This window comes from Achroia grisella, unplaced genomic scaffold (assembly GCF_030625045.1).
Source record: "Achroia grisella isolate CSIRO2021 unplaced genomic scaffold, CSIRO_AGI_Agris_v1 utg512, whole genome shotgun sequence".
Lineage (NCBI taxonomy): Eukaryota > Metazoa > Arthropoda > Insecta > Lepidoptera > Pyralidae > Achroia > Achroia grisella.
The window spans coordinates 960,221-982,188 of NW_026712906.1; the positions used below are offsets into that span (position 1 = coordinate 960,221).

At 31.3% G+C, this 21,968-nt stretch overlaps 1 protein-coding gene across 1 annotated transcript in view; it reads left to right on the plus strand.

The window, feature by feature from the left end:
- LOC131846787 (lissencephaly-1 homolog) overlaps positions 1–21,968 on the plus strand; it is a 33,996-nt gene continuing 12,028 nt past the window's right edge. Inside the window, exons 1-2 of the mRNA XM_059196184.1 lie at positions 1–126; positions 2,931–3,072. Coding sequence (XP_059052167.1) covers positions 3,035–3,072 — 38 coding nt within the window. The 5' untranslated portion in view covers positions 1–126; positions 2,931–3,034. The remainder of the gene's footprint in view (positions 127–2,930; positions 3,073–21,968) is intronic.

Here is a 21,968-nt window from a genome sequence, read left to right on the forward strand (position 1 = left end):
TTGGAGCTGGCAACCAGAGTCACTGCAACGAAAACGGTTTCTGTCTCGAGTCTTGTGTGGATTGTGTATGCTTGTGTGTGATATTTATTTCAAACCTTAGTGCAGTTTTAAGTGTTTCTGTGTTTTGTAAGTATTTATTACAACCACAATCTTAATATATTTGTTTATTTAACAGTAACTTAGACATATTCTGTGTAATCCGCGATCTTTTATGTGTTCAATATGGCCGTTCATGGAGATTATTAAATTTCTTTTTTTTACTCACTGTAAGTTTGCATTAATATCAGTTCTATCAAGATTCCACGACTGTATAGAATATTGTAGCTTTTTTACAGTTTTATGCTTTTCGTTGATGTGGCAATTGACAGTAATCCGATTGGATTTGACATTTGATTCTGAGTCATTTTGCTGCAGTGTTCCCTTCTTTTTATTGTTTTTACGCATAACTTCCCAAACATACGAAATAGGTTTCTAGGGACTACAATTTCCTTATGGTGAAAATTATAGTAGTGTAATCAATGTTCTCATGAACAATGAATAAACTATGTTTAAACTAAACTCACCAAGATTCAGTATTGTTGATGATTGTAAAAATTTGTGATAATTTGGTAGGTAAGTCGTATTTTTAAATTAGTCACTAATTGTTTCCAGAAATCGAAACTAATTCTTTCAGTTAACAGTGATTACCACATATTTGTAGACAGATTTCCCATAAGTTGCCTATTTCATTAATACATCCAGTAGTAAAATAATTTCAGCTGAACTTGCATGTATTCTGTGACTTATTCCATAGTCTTATTTTTAACATATACTGGCTGTTCCTTGTGATCTTACTATATTTGAGATACAAGATAGCTTATTTCCATTCTCATAGAAAAGTTTATCTTAAAATAATTAAAATCTGTTTATTCACTCTTGGACTTGAAATTGGAACATTCGGCTAGTCGGACACTTTGTCAAATACAATATTAGATTGGATGTTTATTTATTTAACCCTCATGAAACAACAATAGTTATCTATCTAAATGTATTTCAATTAAATTTTTATCCTGTTGTATCAATAAGGTATTTCCGTTACTCAAATTTTATATTGTTTTACCAAAACTATTGAAAATATATGTAGCATAAGAACATTAATATTGAATATAGTGAATAAGTGTACTCTCAGTTTGCAACACCAAGATTTTTGATCATTGTTGTTGTTTAATCTGTAAAAGTATTATCACTATCCCTAAAATAATAAAAATACTCATAGGTTTCATTTCTTAAATTATTAATATTAAGTCTTAAATTATATTGAAAAACTGAAATCAAAATGTTGAAACAATATTGTGAATATATTTCTTATGTAAGACTTCTTTGTGCAAAGTTACCAAAATAAAGTTACCCTTGACACAGAAGCCTTATATAGTTTTATTAGTCAGCTTAAATTACATGCATATCATGCTTAAAATTAAGTGAAACCTAGCAGTTACAACATTTTAGTACCTACAATAAGTGTACTATATTGTGTATAGGTCAAATATATACTGAACTTGGAAGTTATGCACATCTGTTGAAATTCTGCATAAAATTTATAACATAGTAGCTATGCCTGCAGTATTACCCACATGAAATTTATACCCTTTGTATTATTCTGATATAAGCTATATTATTGTAGTTTCATTAAAATCTATTCCGTAGTTTTTACATGAAATAATAACAAACATTCATAGTTTTTGTCATTCACAAAATTCTGCATTTATAATGTTAGTGAGATTGTTAAGTAAATTAATTTAAAAAATTCTTTAATGTGTGCTGGGATATAGGTATCTGTGTTATTAATTATCTATAAATAAGACATATGTATAATATGTTCATGATTAGAAATACTATTTTTATAATGTAACTGGCAATCCCATTTCTAATCATGCAAATAATAATATCATAAAAAAAAATATGGCTACAATGATGTAGTATCATTATGATATATTATTCTATATATGATATATTCTATAATGATCATTGATATAATTGAATAATCATTATTCTATAAATATAATCATTGAGGGACCTATGACCAACATAGAATTTTTATTTACATTATTTTTTTACATAATTATCGAATAACAGTTATATGAATCAACATTCTAAGTGGATGGTTTGATAATTTAGAATAATATTTACTAAAGTGATTGTTTCTCTCTGGTTATGTTGGCATTAAACCTCATAAGTAGTAGCACCAAGGGTGATCAGTATAGAATTAGTGTTCTATACTTGGTTTAAACTTTGTATATAATTTGTATTTTATAATTATGATTACAGAATACATTATCTACCATTCCTGTAAACTTTTTTTTTTTCTACATTGTAGAGTATTCATTTTATTTATTTCCGGCAACTAGGCACATATTATAAATACCTTATAGACTAACATACATATGAATTAATATTATAAAAGTAATGTATTGATATTGTTTTTGAGGCCACGGCACTGACAACGGCAATCTGCCTCCTTCTGCATGAAGGTGGACTAATTAATATTAATGTTTAAAGCCTCTAGCTGCTTTATAGAACTGAACAGTAAACTCACCCCTAAGCCGGTAATGAAATCACCATTTAAAACTGTATAGCAATAATTATAATACAATGCATATATCATAATTGCACATATTTGTACTATAAGTACAATAACAACTTACTCATTTCAATATTATAGAAAACTTCAAGATTTGGCATATTCATGAAATATAAAATAAAAGATATCATTATAATGCTAGTGCAATGAATTTTTATTACAAATTAATTACAATGGAGTGAAATTTAAAAACGATGGTCCACATATAGTTTAAATATGTACTATGGTTTGTTCAGGACAATGTGTAATCTACAGCGGCTGTCACAGTGGACCGGCGGTGCACATGTTATCATAGTGTCTGTTTGTTGTGCAGGTGTGATAATGGCCACGGTGCTCCCGCCGTCGCCCGCGTGAACAAGTAAGACTCTAGTGCAGTGAACCTCCCGGGCCCGCCGCCTCAAGCGCCACCCGACCACAATGAAAATGGTGTTGTCCCAACGGCAACGAGAGGAGCTGTGAGTATATATATTTTAATATATCTAACTAGTGGTTAACTTTGTTTTATCCATGTGCTAATAACTTTGTCCGTTTTGGATATTTAGGGGAATAATATATTTTTAAACTGAGAAAGAATTTCTTAAGTCAGTGCAATGGTTCCGGAGTTTACATTCCTCGTAATAAAATTAGCTTTCTCTCTTTATATTATTAGTAGATATAGACAATAGAAATAAAATTAATAGTTTAGAAATAGTTTTTATAGAAACTTAATATAAGCACGTTAAAATAGTTTTTTATATTATACGGCAATATATTGATGATTACTTAATTGCTATTTTTAAAAAAAGATATAGGGTTAAAGCAATTTTATAAACTTATATAAATAATATAGATATGAATAATTAATTATTTCGATTTTTGGATAATCAATTTCTATGTTATTGTGACATGTTCTGGCATTAATATATCTCGTACAGAATCGCATGCCTAGCGATAATTGTTATTTAATGTAGACAGAAAGTAGAATCATGTTTATCAAAAATATTGCAACCGACTAATCTTGTAATTTTATACCCAAAACATTGATTAGGGAAATATAACGTAAGACCAGCAGCGGCTACTAAAATTATCGTAATTAAAATTAGAAAGCTGTAGAACTTGGCCAGTATATCTATCTGTATATAAGACAAGTGTGCACCTAATTGAATTGTAATTCCTACGATAGCAGGTGTTGCTGTGTCCTTGCTTACTTATACATTAGTTTTGTTTTATCTAGGTTATTGAATGAACAATTATAATTTAATGGTATATTACTAGAGTTCTCTAATACCGAGATGCCGTTCTCTGTGGTAGTAAAAATTATGATTTCTTTTTCTATAATTCTAGTGTTTTGAACCGTGCGGTCCACGATTTAGTATGCCACCTTCAGGTACGTAAACTTTACAGGGTGCCTCGTAAAAAAGTACATTTTGACCTACAGTACGAGAACATGTACGTTCTCTTACACAATTGTACGAGATTTACTAATACTCTCATAAACAGTAGTAGATACTCATTCAGTAGTATATATAGTATTCACATAATCAGTCTAAATACGAGAAAGATATAAACTGAGCTAATGTACGCGATTTTTTCAAATTTTTATTCCTTTGTACGAATATGAGTGATGAGTCTGACTGACGACGACGATTGCTATTGATGGCTTGTCAGGGACTATACTACCGTTGTGATAAAAATAATTGAAGTCCTATAATTTCTGTCTATTTGCAGCAAATCATGTTCCACTATTTGAACATAACATTTATTTGCCTTGCAAATCAATATCGTAAATAATGTCTCCTGTCTGTTTGTGAATGTCAATTTGGAAACAATCCTTTCAAATGCACTGTGTTTATAAACAAATAATCCTTTACAATACAGTAAAATGCATGTTTGATATTAAGATAGAAGGAGTAAGTTTGTACATTTGGAAAATGTCCCTTTGGTAAATTTGAATTCGTTTCAATGTAATATATTTCAGTAACTGATAAAAACTGACTAGTGAAAGTTGGTCGATTTAAAAGTGTATTTAAATTTTAAAACAATAATCTCGCAAGTCTATTTTGTTTCTGTTGAGTTTCAATGAATTCGGTCAAGCAAATACTTGCTGAGGCAACAAGGTCGCGGCTATAACGCAATATTACTTACCTATATTTTGCTACTGTTCGCCAAATTTAACATTCTGGGGCGCAGGTTTAATGAAATATAAGTTAATTCGATATTTATTATTTTTATATCAAATACAAAAGAGATTGTTTTTTTGTATAACGTGATAATTCTCATCATCATTTTTGTATTGGCGATTGACGATTCATAATGTTGAAATGGTTTACTTTCGTGTTTAGTAAACAAAATGATTTTTAAAATTTTGTCTTCATTAAATAACATAAGAATACTGATAACAAACAAGCTGAAGATAAAACAGTTTGTTAAAATTACGCACAGTGTTTAACCGAAATGATTCCTTTTGGAAACAAAGTCTCTAAATTTATCAACACACTATACCTGCCTCTGATGCTTCTAATCTTCAGCTAGAGCTGGAGCTTAGCTGGTATGTGTTCATTATAATTCTTTTGTTGTACTATTCAATCTGAAATATATTAAAACACGCATAGCTGTTTAACAACATAGATGCAAAATTAAACTAAGTAAAAACATGTTTAAGAAATGTTATTTTTTATTAATATATGTGAAATGAAAGTAACACTATCAATGTTTAATATATTGCGCCGTGTTGTAACATCCTAATGATATTAGAATTCAAAATTAATATTATCTTAGTCCTCAAAAACTAGAGAGTTAATCATTAAAGATTACCTAAGTTAGATGTATCAAGTTGTTTGTGTAATCACATATTAATGGATTATTTCTTCCGCATGAAACTGATCGTGTTGTGACTGTTAATTTGTATTCCTTTTTTATGAAAGTTTGAAATTAACTAGATTATAGATATAGGTGTCTACATATTACCAATATTATCTCATACATTAATTTCTTAAAATACATGATATCTTTAACACAATTAAACAATTAAAATTCATTACATGATTTAAAAGCAAAGCGGACTGCGTCTGTTTATTTTATATAATCTTCATAGACATGTATACAAAAGACAGGATAAGTTAAACAGGTGTTTTTTCTATAAAACACCTGTTTAACTTATTATTTAATATAATAGAAATCGACGAATGATCTATAGATCATTCGTCGATTTCTATTTTCTAGAAGCGTGTTTGACTGTTTTCAGTAGATATTATTTTACATAACATTCGCAATACCATTCTATTAGGAATAGTTTGAAGAATAGTAAAACAGTAATAAGGTGAACTTGATACATTTTTTTTAACATGTCATTTAGATGAACATTTGTTAGAGAGTAAAACAGTCTGTTTATTGTTATCAAGACGTAACCCCCACAACATTGATGTTGTTAGCAATTTTTTTTTAATTGAAATATTCATTTTTATAAAAATGGGAAAGAACATATACTAGATAATTAATATATTAATTCTGTTGTATTTTGCAAACTTAGTTAATGACAGTACATAAAAACGTGTACAATGGATTCCTCCAGTTGAGCAGTGGCTGTTCTTAGTGGGGAAGCCGCGGGTGACCTGCGTGCCGCTCGACCTTTGAAAGTAACAGTGTTCTTCACAGTCGGTTCATTGACCCCGCCTGCGGTGCCTTCCGCTTGGCTTCTGGCTTCTTGCTATGCATAGCTTTCTTCGTAGATTATCAAATTCCACATTTATTTCTAAATTGATTGATAACTGTACAAGAACTTGTCTGTGATCTGTGAACAAATGAGGCCTTCAGAATAATCGTTACTACATTGATTCTGTTATTGTGTACTATTTCATAATTTGATAATTTACACGTTACTGCAGAGCAATTACAGTGCAGTACGGAACTATATATACTATAATATGTTCGTATTATCCTAATAGAGCAAGATGGAATATAGTTTAAAATATTTAAAGAATGCATCAAACGCGTCTATAATAGCTATTGGTCCATACTTATCTAACACAATTTTGTAACAATGTCAAACTTATAATATTTGTTATGAATATAATCTTAATCCTATTGTTCTGTGTCAGTTGCGAACTCGTGGCCTAAATGCCTTATCGCATTCCTATTTACCTTACCCTTTGAGCTCGGCTCGCTCAAGTGAAAGGAAACACGACCTGCAAACTAAAGATGTGGCCAATCTGTTCACACGCTATTGTTATTAATGAATAACGTGTACGAGGTGCAACCTACCTGTCCATATAAAGTTCGTTGGACGTTATGTAAGCTTATTAGACAAATGCGATTACATTCTTAACGATATTACGTTAAAAAGTGCCACAGGTGAATGACAGAAATATCCTATTGGCTAAACATATCAATATCTTACGTCACACATGTCGAGTCGTGTGGAACCGGACTGTCAAACGGACGTGTTACTGTTACTTTATGATGTCTTCCCGAGTATATCAATAGGAGATCTCGATATCATGGAACTATTCCGCGTTCCGTTCGAATATCATTGCTTTGAGAATTGAGGTCGTTGAACGCGCCTCTTGATTAAAAATAACGATGACAAGTAAATTAAAAGCAGCAGGTTCGCTAAATGGATGCGATCCACCAGGGTCTCAAGTAATATGAATGCCTTGAAGTGGTTGGTTTGGTGGATATTGAAATTCAATTAAATTACAATGCAAAATGTTCTATTCAGGTTGCGAACACTGATTAGATTTTTTTATTTTTTTTTATATAACTTATGCTGGTGGTTAATAATGGGATAAAGGCAAGGCAATGATGATGAACTTATGCTGGTGGTCACTCTATTCCCCCAAATTTGAATTTAAATGAAATAGTTTTATTGTAAATATGTAAAACATTAAAAAAAATACGAGCTGAGTTTCTTGTCAGTTCATCTCATCTCGAAATCATTCCGAACTGACGGTAGATTTGACACATCATAAGAGTCTGTAATATACCTACATGAATAAAGATTAAAAAAAAAATCGAAACATTCTGTGTAGATAAGAGCGTAGATGGATATGTCTGTGCGTAATGTGTATATAGTTCAGTATATCATTATGAACTTAAGTTTTAATTATTTAATTGTGTATAAAATTGATATTATTTATCAGTAACAAAGATACATATTGTATATGTTGTTTACCGAGTAAAAAGGAGTAAGTTTTCATTAGGTGGGTGGGTACTCTATTTGCTACGCGATCTCTCCGCATATACATATTTTATTTCGATTGGAATATTTTTATTCTAATATGGAGTAATAATATTAAATGAACTTCATTATCTTTAATTTACCTTAAACCTTTCTCTCACATACATTATCATCTCATATGCTTTCAATAATTCGATATCAAAGTATTTGACACAAATCTGGAATAGTCTCTGACTCGGAGTTATCTTTTAGATCCGATCCGAATTTTTTATACGAAATATTTTACTGTAATAGAAGAGTAGGTATTATTATGATAGACGCTTAAGAAAATAACAGTGAAAGTGTACCAACGGTAACGCGCACGCTGAACTAGTGTATAATTCAAATTAGTGATAACTATCTCTTTATACCGGCTGCCTTGCAGAACACCTATTCTGCATCAGAACCAGGTCGAATCGAGAGTTGTTTTACTTTTGTATAGTCCGACGACAAAATGTTTACATCATAGTTTATTACCATAATCGATCAAGATCATAATCTGCTTACGTAACTAGTATGATCGAAAAACGTTGCGGAACATTTATCTTTAAATTAAGGCGAATTATTAAACCAACCAAGTGAATTTTCGTTCTTTCTCCATTACATTAATTTTAATTCGCTTCTAAAAGGAGGAAATTTTAAGTTTTCCTTTGCATTTGATAGTTTGAGTTTACAAAAATCCTACTTTTTCGTCCCATTCTAATATCGATCGAAAGCGTTTTTTGATGAATAATCATAAATTGTTAATATTAGATTTAGTTATGAATGGTATATTGTAAACACATTTTTTCAATACAATTTTAAAATCATATAAGTTGGACTACTTTGTTGGTTCTAACGCTCATTCTGTTCTACTTCGTTTTGTATTCTATCTCCTTTTTTATTCAATATTTTTGATTATATGTTTTCGCTCTTGTACTGTTTATGGAACTAGTTAAAATATACTATGTTCTAGCTCTCTTTCTGTTTTACCACTTGTTCATCACTCTTGATGAAATTGTTGAAATCTCGTTCTTATTGAAATATATTTTAGATCTTTCGTTAATTTAGCATAAGTCCGGTTTTAGATCGCGTAGAATTATGTATTTTTTACACGTCTACAAATGCGTAAAATACCTTCACAGGTGTGCTATTTTAAAATGATCTGCCTAGTCTTTTGTGGGTTATATCAACCTTGACAATATACAGATTTCATTGATGGTCACCATGTATTTTGCATGTTGTTTTCATAGTAGTAACTATGTGTGTACTATTACCTTCATGCAATGTTATCAACCTGCATTTGAAGGCGAGTATGAGTAATCGTGTCTTGTCACGTTGAATTACATCATTGTCAACTTGTTGTATATTATTTGTTCTATTCGAATACTACTCTAACTCAGATAAATTGGACTAAATACTCCTACAAACATAAACATTGAAATATTACGTACCTAGTATAGCTATAATAGTACCTATAATAGCATACTTAAACTATACAACTACACTAATGTTATGAAGGATACTTAAACATGGTAAGAATTATGGATGGATGTAGGAAAATTACAATTAAAATACAATTTTTCAAACCAATTTAAAATAATATATAGAATGTTCTTGAAGTTTTTCTTGAATCTTGAAGATTTTAAAAATTCACGATTGAAGTTTTAAAATCGCATCGCATAACAATGTTTGCATTGGAAGAGTTTCAATGATATCTCCGAAATTGTTAGTTTATTTCTATAACATGTTTTGATGAAGCTTATATAATTATTTTTTTGAAATCCTTGAATCCTAATATTTTATACGTTCCCTACGTATAAAATATTATAGGTAAGGTAATATTGAGGTAGGTATAACTTGATTTTTATTTGATTTTTAAAAATGAACAGAATTTTATTTTAAATATCAATATATGTAGCCCCGTATATAATGCTAGTTGATGCCCGCCACTTTGTCTCTCTTTTTTTACATATTATGTATTTTATGTATTTTAATTAACGTCCGGTAAACCAATAATAATATATCAACCATAATCTATAGGTATATATAAAAATTAGTTTTATAAAAAGTACACTCTAAATAATACATATATCCTCATCATAATCATCAACAAATAATTATTCTAGTACGTCGATAATACACTGTCGCATGTATCACTAAAAGACTGGTTATCTTAAATATTCCTTTATGTGATTCCCACTATCACGAAACAAGACACGTGAGGTATAAGACCCGTTGTTCATCCGCTACACGTCTCGGAGCGCATGGAATGCAGTTCTTGATGTTCTCGCTGGACTGGACCCCACCGGACTATCGGTCATTCGCTATTTACCATATACTTTCCGACTCGCAAAAAGCTTCTGCATAATATTATCTAGAGCATATGTGCTAAGCAACCACTTTGTTTATTAGCACTAGATGTAAATTTCGTTTCTGCAATTCATGATTCAAATCACACATCTAACTAGTATTTAACTAGATTAATTTTATTACGATTAATTATTAATTCATTAATACTTTGTTGCTGTATTAATGACAGAAGTAAATATACAAATATATCAACAGACAGACAAAGCTAAGTCGTGGGTAATAGCCACGACTTAGCCAGCTTTACTTTAGATAAAAGATAAGATACTTTTATGTCGTTCATTAAAATTAAAGTCCGTTCAAGCGTTAAAACGCAAAAAAATACGCACTTTTGAGTTTCATAATATTATGTATTATTAGTAAATAACCTCAGAAGGTCCATCCCGTATGTATGTATACAAAAAAACTGCCACTCCAACCTTTTTTTCTATTCTTATGTTGATTGTAGGTAAACTTTACCAAATTACAAGGTAACCGCCTACACATTATTTATAGAGATGTGTGTATGGCAATGACGTCATCAACCATTGCAGAATGACTACTGGACAAAGCTTAAAAACACTGATGAACACTGACGCTACTAAACAGTTTGAATGTAAATGATATATAATGCTTAAGGTTGACCACATAATTTGCTCTTTATCAATATATTCTTGCGTCATAGCTGATCACAGCTTGCTCGCTCAATTCACAGCTTCCTTGCATATTTCTCTCACTTAGCTTGAATTTTTAGATGGTGCATTTCATTGTGAATTCTCTGTAAAAATCCTTTATAACAAAAGATACAAACACAAGCTATACATTTTGTCATAATTATATGGTGTGTATTATATAAAATAATATTTTCACATCAATATCTTTCTTCACAACTAACTAGGTCGATGAATGGTATAACTAGTAAGTTCTTGATTTTTATTTGAATTTTAAAAATGAACAGAATTTTATTTTAAATATCAATATATGTGTAGCCCCGTATATAATGCTAGTTGATGCCCGCCACTTTGTCTCTCTTTTTTTACATATTATATAGTCTGTGTACTTACTGGTGATATATCTGCATGAAAATTACACTACATAACAGACAGATATACTTTCGCATGTATAATTACATTGAATGAGTCACGTGTCATATATTTGTAGTGCCCGACCTCCTGCCCCGATAGAATCTACAGCGACTGACCGACACAATCTATATACAAGTAGGTATAGTCCAAAGATTTGAGATGAGGAATGTTGACCGTTAAAACGATCAACCGTCCTTTATACTAATAAACAACTTACAATATAAAACATTGCTTATGCATATTGGACTAACATTTTTCTTATATTCTGTTGCACTGACTGTTGATATAGCATACTGGGTTGGTATGAAATAGTGTAATTATAATAATAATGTGCCTTTTGGTACAGGTCTCCTCCAGCTCTCTTCATTGAGCTCATGAAATAGTATACTGAATGTAAATATAACATCAAACCTTGAATAGTAGTGTTATGATTTTATATAGTCGTACAAATAATCCTATACTGTAGTCATTTGATCGATTTGACTAACTGCCAAAAGTTATGGTAATCATTAGTCTGTGTTACATAATGTGAACGTATTTTGACTGTTTTTTTTTTACAATTAACAGGATATACTTCTTTAGTCTTATGTATATAATACATTATATACATTGTACATTAGTAGTCGTTATGTTATTAACTTATTATTAACTTAACTTATTCTTTACTAATTTATTTACTTGATAAACTCAGGACAATACACACAGCGCCAATATATATATATAGTCCCAAGTTAAGCTATCTAAAGCTTGTGTTATGGGACTAGATACAGAATACATACATATTATAAATAGAAAACACCATGATCAATACAAACAATTATACTCTTGAATACAAATGTTTGTGCCGTGCGAAGAATCGAAACTGAGACCATCGGATGTAAGGTGGTGTGCTAAAGAGCTCCGAGGCCGTCAATTTTAAGATGTTCAGTATATAATGACTACTCCCAAGTTCAGCCGAATAATCAATATTAGCGTTATTAATACATACTTAGCCTTATGTCTATGTACGTCTGGATCAATGTACCTTTTATTAGGCGAAATAATGAGATTATGCTTCAGTGGCCTCCATATTCATTCTTTATACTTACAAAATAGCACTCTCTCTTTCTAATACTAGGTAGATACTAACATTGACCTTTTCCATGCCAAATACACGTTTATGGCATTTCGTTCCCCTATTCCTGGTTTAACCGATACTTTAACCCCTGTCGTCACGACGTCGGCGTCAATATAATAAAGCTTTATACCTACACAAATTTAATACAGTGGATACGTTTCTAATATAAAATAAGGGAGGGGATTGTTAGTTATGGAGATTATTGATTGCTAGCTATGTACTCTATCAAGTAGGTTTCCACGAGAACCCTCTTGTTACTATGGCAGGTAATTCCTGGTGAATTGCCCACAACTGATTATGTATGGTAAACTGGTAACCATATTCATATCACTTCACTAGTGCCAGCATATATCATTAATTAATAGGTATTACTATTTTAGAATGCTGCTCGTCTGAAATAAACTAAGAAGACGTTACTTCTTAGCTTATTTCAGACGAGAAAATGTTATTAAAATGTTTGCATTTAAATAAATTCATTATCTGAATAACGACAGTGCACGCGATTCCATGCAACGATTTGACATCTCTGTTTCTTCCGTAGAAGTGATAGCGATATCATTTGTGCTACTTTGTTATTTTTATTTACCCTACCATTGGGTAAACACTGGAAATGTTGAACATAGGTTTAATTTGTTGTATAGACATCCACTAAGAAAGGAAATCCTAAAATTCTTACGAAGATAGCGTGTTCGCACGGTAATCAGTTAGTTTCAAATACCTACTCTGCATTGTCTAACCAGACTAGCTTAATAACAATTAGCTCATTACCAGCTTAATGAAATAGAAAATACTAGCTAACACAATTGTATCAATCTATGTATTAATTGTATCAATCTAAATTAGATTTTAATTATAAGGGAAAGTACATACATAAAATATATTTTAAATCCTTTCAATTTTACAGAGATACTTGCTGACCCGCGCAATTTCGTCTACATTACACTTAACTTGACATTTATCATAGTATGTTCAATTTACATAATATCTTTTTAAATTATAGCCTATGTGTTATTCTGTTGCATAAGCTATATTACTGTAAAGTTTCATCAAAAGCCGTTCAGTAGTTTTTGCATGAAAGAGTATCAAACATCCATCCATACTCACAAACTTTCGCTTATAATAAGATGTTTTTATTAAGAATTATCTGCAACTTATTATTAAATCTCAAGGGAAATTTGTATAAAATACCAGAGTAATAGACTCGCAATGACGCAGTCACTTTCTGACGTAGAGCCTACCAGCCGGCGTCTAGAGGGGGCGATCGATACAATCGCGTGGGCGGCCGCCCTTCCATCCCCTCTGTTGAATAAATGTGACTACGAAACCCTGTTATTGCGTTTCAAAATTGCATTTACATCGCATCACTAAGATACAACAGAATGAATGATAATCCAACATCCTTGTTACGCAATTTTTTATTATACAATTATCGCTCGTTGAAATATAGTCTTATGTTACTAAATTACGCATTATCTGGTCCGTGTGAGCAGTACAAACCTACTTTATGGGAAGTATGAATGAAATGTTATGAATGGTAAAGTATATTATTTTTATTAACGTGTAGAAAAATTAGGAATGAATAGGAGAATAATATTATGTAATACCTTCAGCATACTGAAACTTGGTTTTAAATCTGCAAAATTATACTTAACTTAGCCCCAATTTCATATGCGAAGTTCAATATTATATTTTATTATACATCAAAATCTTTGTCACGAGTTCCACTTTTAGCCGATGAAAACCGCATGAAAATACATACGTTCAGTAGTTTTTGACATTATGGCGAACATACAAATAGACGCAACGGGGGATTTTGTTATTTTGATAATGTTTTTAATTAACATTCAGATTGAGTAATTCTTTATTGAACTACAAGGTTTCGTAGCATTTTCAACTCGTTTGTGTCGTACACGGAATGCAGATCAGCCGTAGTACGTGCTGGTCGTTAGTACGCAGTTGTATATGTACTATGGGATATACTTATATACGCATTGTCAATTTAGTATTCACTTTGCTTCTGTTCTCATCTTTATATTATCCCGTTACAGTATTTTCTATTTGTGACACAATGATTATTTTATCATCTATACTCTAGACATGTATGTAAATAAAATTGGAGTATCTGTTTGTAATTTGAAATAACCGTTTCTTACTACATGCATAAGAATATAAATACGATACATGCAAAATTTTTTTTTTTACAATTTTTATCTGTCGGACAGTTTGTTCCGGCTAATCTCTGAAATGTCTGGACCGATTTTTACGGGACTTTTTTTGGCAGCTAGCTGGAGTTATAGTAAGGAGTAAATTAGGCTACTTATATTTTAGAAAAATAAAGTTAAATTCCACGCGGACGAAGTTGCGGGAACAGCTAGTTCTAAATATTATTATTGAGACATGCGGGATGATTGTCAATTATATACTGCGATATCACAAATAAACTGCGATATCACAACTGGAATCCAGAGAATTTTGAACTAAGTTCACCTCAGTAGGTAATTCATGTTATTGATATTATGAGCTATCACTATGTTATTAATCAAACTCCTTTTAACAGTATTCACTTAAAGACAACTACTACTCGTCATCATATTTCATCTGGGTAACAAAGAAATGGGATTAATTTTTCAATTTTTCAAGGATGCTTCGCTCCTAGCATGTTACATGGCCACTTACTCCATAAATGAGCTACCCAAAAATAAAGAATTTTAATATTTGAACCAGTAATTCCAGATATTAGCACGTTCAACCAAACAAAAGAAACTTTAGCTTTATATTAGTATGGATTTTTTGTACTTTGTATATCTGTCTACAAACTACGAAGTTGGTACATATATAACGTAGTACTTAGTGAACCGGCACTTGTCCTTCCAATTAGAGTCATAACTTTGGAAATGTACCGTGAAAGTTATTTTCTCAGGCGGTCCCGATCGGCCCGCGCCTCTTTGTACAGAACCACTTTCGCTGCGCCCAGCGCCCCAACATCGCTTTTCAACTATTATATTGTCCAGTTCGATACGGCAGTATATTTGTGCGTAGTACGCCATCAGTGATTTTTATTAACTGTAATTGATTTACAATTGCCCTATATCAGTTATTATCTTATTATACAGAGAATGAAAATATCTTATATATATTTATATACAGAATATTTTGATATATATTACCTATAGAATAATGAACGTGAACACATTGTGAGAAATGAAACATAGAGCAATTTGATATTATTATATCGGGATAGTATTATTGTTTCGGGATAGTAATTCCTTTATTATTAATAACAAAATTATAATATTATAGTAGTATTGCTTCAACTAATTGTTTTTACAACTTACTGTAATACTGATTATGGATACAATTCAATGTGGTCAGAAGAGACAAAACATCCGAATTAATTCTAGTTGAAGTTCATATTTACATATCTCTCTATTTTATGTTGGAACTGGCTAAATAAAGTGAACAAACTTTATGCAGTACTATTTTAACTCTTGTCATGCTTTTCCTTTACAGCTACAGAAATAGCAGTAGTGTTGATTTGTTTTATTAAATTTCTACTTTTGTTTATGCTTATGTGAATTAAAATCTTACTTTATCCAGACAGGCTATCTACTATTTCATTACTACTATTAGGTACTACCTACCCGTGGTATTCGGAAAACAATACTCTAAATTTTTTGGTCGTAAATAGTCAAGACTAAGAAAAATGCTTACGGCTTCTTAAAAGGCCGCGATGTAATTTGTAATCCTCTGGTGTTACAGGTAGTAGTGTTTTCAATAAAAAAAAAAATGTAGTGCTCAAACTACTACTAGCTACTATTTTGACCTCGGTATAGTAAGTGCAATGTGTACAAATGACTACTTATGTATTGTACAAATTGAGGCTGGGTCTTCGTACCTGTGGTAGTCGTAACAACAATAATACGTAATACTAACAATAATTTATAACTTTTTTCTTTATAAACTGATTGGAATGGAACACACTGAATTGTAAGTGGGACCACAATATATTAGGGAAAATCTAACGCAAACAATTAATGAGCCAAATTCTTAGACACGATAAAATTGTTAACAGTGATCGTTTTGCGTTTTGTCACGTTGATACAGTCCTCCAATAATACTATAGGTATTCTGATATATAGTTACAGCTATTTTAAACACTTCGTTTTTACTTTATCTACACGCCAGTACCTCCTCTCTCTCAATACCTAAGTACATATAAACGGAACAATATCGTGATATTGTTCCGTTATTAAAATAGAAGAATCTTTTTACTTTGTCTCAATAAACGTAACATTATTGCTCCCACGCTAACAATAGAGACACCCGTGAATAGACTAATTCAGTTTCTCTCCATAGACACCATGCACTGGCGGTATAAAAACAAGTACCTACCATTTTACAGAACAATTTACAGATGATAAATCGACTTGCCATGAATAGTCTTTTGAATTTTCATTTAATATTTTTGGCTGATACGAAAGCTAGTAAATATGTTTTTTTAGTAGATGATAATGGTGTAGCCACCTACGCTTAAGGCATATGCCAGCTTGGCGGGGCAACAGTAGAAGATGATGGGATGACAAAGGAGTCGGGTCAGCTCATCGTGATGTTTGTGGGTAATGGGGACTAGGGATAGCTAGAAAGTATCCTGGTTTAGACCTGATAAATTCACCGTGGTAGACTGACTGAGCTGACTTGCTTCTCATCCTATCATCACGTACTGGTGCTCAGTCAGGATACACCGTAAGCACAGGCTGCTGGATTTCATATTCATCAACGAAAAAAAAATACTATTATGGTTTATATGAAAAGGCCGCGTGGAGGTCCACCAAATAGGATACATCGCTAGCAATGAAGGCACCAGTCTCCATTGCTAATAAGTTCCCTCCTAGTAGATATGTTTACAACATTTTTTTTGTACATTATACGTGTATAATTAATTTAACGACAATCCCTGTACAACACCCAGGCTTGTTTCGCAGGAACCAGGTATATAGATTATCTATTACATAAACTCTGTAATGGAATTATCGGTAAAGCTTGATCTACCAAATCACCAATGACGTAATGTAGCTTAACGGCTCCTTGGTAGCAAGTGACTACAACGCTAAACAAATGTTTACATTTTAGGAATAAATAAATTATGCGCTAAATGTACTAGATTCCCTCTGCCTGCCCTGTAAAGGATCTTGAGAACAGTTGGAAATAAATTCTATTTGCTTCATAATTTAATGACCTTTATCCAAGATACATACGTTATGATAATTCATGTTTTATTGTCATTTAATTTTTAATCATATTTTCTGTGTGTAATCATAATAATTGTATTTCATAATCGCATCAGTTATCATAATTAGCACTATAAGTGAATGTGAATGAATATTATGATAGGCATGCGCTATATTATTTGACATAAAACGTAAATCAATAAAGAATTTACAGAAAATAATTTCGTTATAGAGGAAGCCTATGTTTTAAGTTTTTTCAGAGCACATAGGTACTCCAACAATTTGCTATTAACTAAAAATTATATGTCAAAAACAACCTTACATAATATTTAATAGATTTTTTGATTAGTTATTCAATATTTTTATTACGAACAATTTATAATTTACGCTTTAGTCCGTTTATTATTTTTCAGCCGCATAGCTATGTTTCAACTAATATGAGCAGCGTAGTTTTGTTGGTCTTATCGTAGGTACCATTGTTGTTATATAAGTAACAAATCGTTTGTTACTTTGTAGGCATTTCATTGAAATATAAAGTGAATTACGAGTTTTCTTGTGTTACATTATGCGTGAAATTATTCTTAAATCTATAATAAATTGAAAATTTAAAAGAACGCTTTTTTATGACTCGTTATTTAATCAGCCCACCATGCTCTAATAGAAAGTTATCGCCATAATTGTTTTGTAATCGCTTCGAGCTCCAAGGGAGTATCATATCCATAAAAGTAATAAATCAGTACACTCTGAATGAAGGTGTATACTTGAAGGCATATAAACCAGTGTATTTGTCATTTCTCTTAGAAAGTTAGTAATGTAGGCGGTATATAACCCTAGTAATAGCACTATGTATTTATAAGAAACTGGCTGGTTACTCCCAATTTCGTCTGGTTTTGAGATAATCATAAAATAAAAGTAGTCTAGTTTCTCCTAGGGATACACTCTTGTAACTTTAAATTTCATTAAGATCTACCCAGCCGTCAATCGGAAAAGGTAACAAACAAAAAAAAAAAGTTTCCAATTTAATTTTATATATAGCTAAAATTGTATTATTAAAAGTTAAACCTTTTATACTTACAACTATATATTAGGAATCTGGTAATGATTTTTACAAGTAAATTCAAAAATATGTTCGAAATAAACATTATTTCTATACGACTAAAAAGCTGCCGGTATTGAATCTTGCTTGTTATGTTACCGAAGCACTTATGTTATCCAAATGAATGACCTCATCATTGCTCTTAAACGATGTGTGTCATCGTGCCTTGTACATGATGATCGGATTTACATCAAATGGTTTAGTGCTAATCGTGAATAAACATGACATTAGATTTTTATGGAACCGGTTTCCGGTAATTACATATTGTTAAGTTATATAATTTTTTGCTTATGGTGCATTAAAAACTGGTAGCTTAATTGTTATTTAATGTTGTTACGCTATGTGTATCAAATGTCATTTTAATTATAAACATTTCAATGTATACACTTTAAATAGCTCCTAAAATTGTACTGACAAGTAATAAGACATTCAATTATTCTTGATAGACATAATGAGGTATAATGTTATTTGACATAATCATTAAACGGTGATGTACCTCGTTGACACACATTTGTTTCTGAATATACATTGGAATCAGATTATCGAATAGAAATAGTCTTTATTCAAATAAACTTTATATAAGAACTTTTGAAGAATCACATTTTTTTTTATTCTACCACTCATTCGGAACGCAGCCTCATCACAAGAAGAATGAATAATAGAACTTGTGTTACTCTTTTAAAAAGAAATATAAAATTAATAGCCATATATTGCTTTTTTTAATTAATGACAATGAAATACGCTATCTGGGCACCAGTGAAAGAGGAGAGTCTAGAGAGAGAGAAAGGAGGATAAATACAGGTTAGTTACCCCATCTTGACGAATACACCAATATTAACTGTGATGGTTGGTATCCTAGGAGTATCCTAGGAGGGACGGCGCGGCGGCGTGTAGGTCAATTTGGTCTAGTCACTTGACCCATTGGCAATGGGCTATCTGTACCCTATTACTAGTAATCTCGTCTCCCTCACCTGTACAATTGTCCAAACACTGATATATAAGGAACCATAAATAATTTTCAGCTCTTCGTTATCGTGGTCGTGTACGTTACAATAGTGCGATATTTTTTTCAGTTTGCCGTTTTTTTTATACTTGAGAAGCATGTCGGAATAGACTATATTGTGCCACTACTAGCTAAGTCTGAGTGACGTGTACTGAAATGGAGCGTTATTAGGATGCATTTTAATTCAGTATAACACCATAGATACCCTTTAAATTGCGCAGCGTAATACAAATACATACATTGTAACGTATATTGTATTAGAAAAATTCATATACTAAAAATGCAATTTCAAAGCTCATGAAATACATAGTTGTTTATATAAGCGTTGTATACCATAAGTTTAGAACCTTTATCGTAAACATGTGACAGAGTCGGTTTAACGATAATTACGGATACGGGTTATTACAGCGTATTACAGGGACGGCTTATCAAATTTAGGATATGTTCGACATGAGCAAATCATTCACTCAAGATAACTAGTACGTAAATAAGTAGAAATGACTACGGAAACTGTTTTCGAAGACCTTAGTGACTTCCTGGGTACATTCATTAAACCATGTTTGCATGTACATATATGTATATTTATAAGAAAACAAATGTACGTGTTCCCGTTCAAGTTTATCATGTTTAAATTGTAAAAATAAAATTCGACAAAATCTCTAAACAAGACCTACAGATAAAATATTACAAGATGCCTTTATTTTATATTGAGGATAGATGTGACGATATTCTATATTATTTCAGATTAAAGTCTAAATAAATGTACTTAGTTGTAATTAAATGCTCGTTATGAAATGGTAGTTGATATTTTAATATATATAGGATTTTGTATAACTTGTGCATAATGTACCTATCTACCAGTTCAGCTACCTGCTTTACTGTCTCCTATTCTATTTTATATTTTATGCCATGTATAATTACAGTCATCTTTTTGTATAAATAAATTTGCGGCGCGTGAAGAATAAATGAGTACCCTTATCTTTATCCAATTAACATAATATAAGTTAATTTCATGAACCAACAACAACCATTTTCTTGCTTAAAAATATCCAAAACAGGCAAACTTATGAAACTGAACAACTTTCATCAAGAACTATGGTACGATGTATGAAAATAATTTTTCAACCTTTCCAATTGATTACGTAAACCTGTGGTTTTTATGAATGGTTAATTTCATAAATAACTCTCACTGCATTTGCGACTTGTCATAGCATATCACTTTTCCTTGACACCATATATAAATTATATGGTTTTTTTAATTCTGACATTATTATATTCCATTTCTATTGTATTTGCAATTAAGTAAAGCCTATCTACTTCGTTTACGCCTAGCAAATAGACTTTATTTAATTGCAAATAAAATGTAACATAAATATAAGAACAAATATGAAAAATTATTTGCATTGTATTTTCAATAAATTCAACTGCGATCCGTTCAGAGTTCGTACAGTTTATTTTACATATCTCTATTATTTCAGTTTGTTTTTATTGAGTTTTACTCGAGTGGCCGACCTTGAATGCAATCGAATAGGAATCAACAGAATTCACCCCATGGATGTATACGTTTACTTGTGTATAAAATTAATACTATTTTTACGTCACTATATACTACGTCATACGAGTATCTATGTGACCTCGCCATAATGATTTTTTATGACTATTTCCTTTTATTATTAATTCATTTTGCTAATGTTTTAACAAATATACGCGTTCAGAATTATTTAAAATGAATCACGTGCCATTACAATTTACAAGCTAAAATCTAAAATATATTCGTACATTGTTATACATGGTTGAATTCGATATGATTAACTTGCTTCGACGACCCCGGTGATCTAGAGGCTTAGCATACCGCTTTACTTCCGATAGTCGCGGGTTTGACTCCTTTCACGATACAAACATTTATATTCGTGTGTATGTCTGTTTGTATTACTCTAGGTGTTTTATATGTATATATTTACAAAAAAGATGTATTTAAGTTTTGTCAGTTGATTAGACCCACAGCACAAGCTCTGCTTAGTTTAATTTTATAGTATTGTTATTGTTGTTGTTCTTATGAAACACTGCTGTTTAGGACAGTAACCATTAGCGAAAATAAACAGCAATGTTATGCATCTAATGTTAGCTAACATCTAATAAATACTGCATCGCCACCGGAAATTGTCTGTTCTCTCAAACTTCAGACATCAGGTTTTTGTCACAAGGTTTTTTCTATATTGGAGTTGAACACACCCATATTGAACATGTGTTCTTATCTCTTGAAGAACACATTATAATACACAACGGTTTGCCATTTTAAA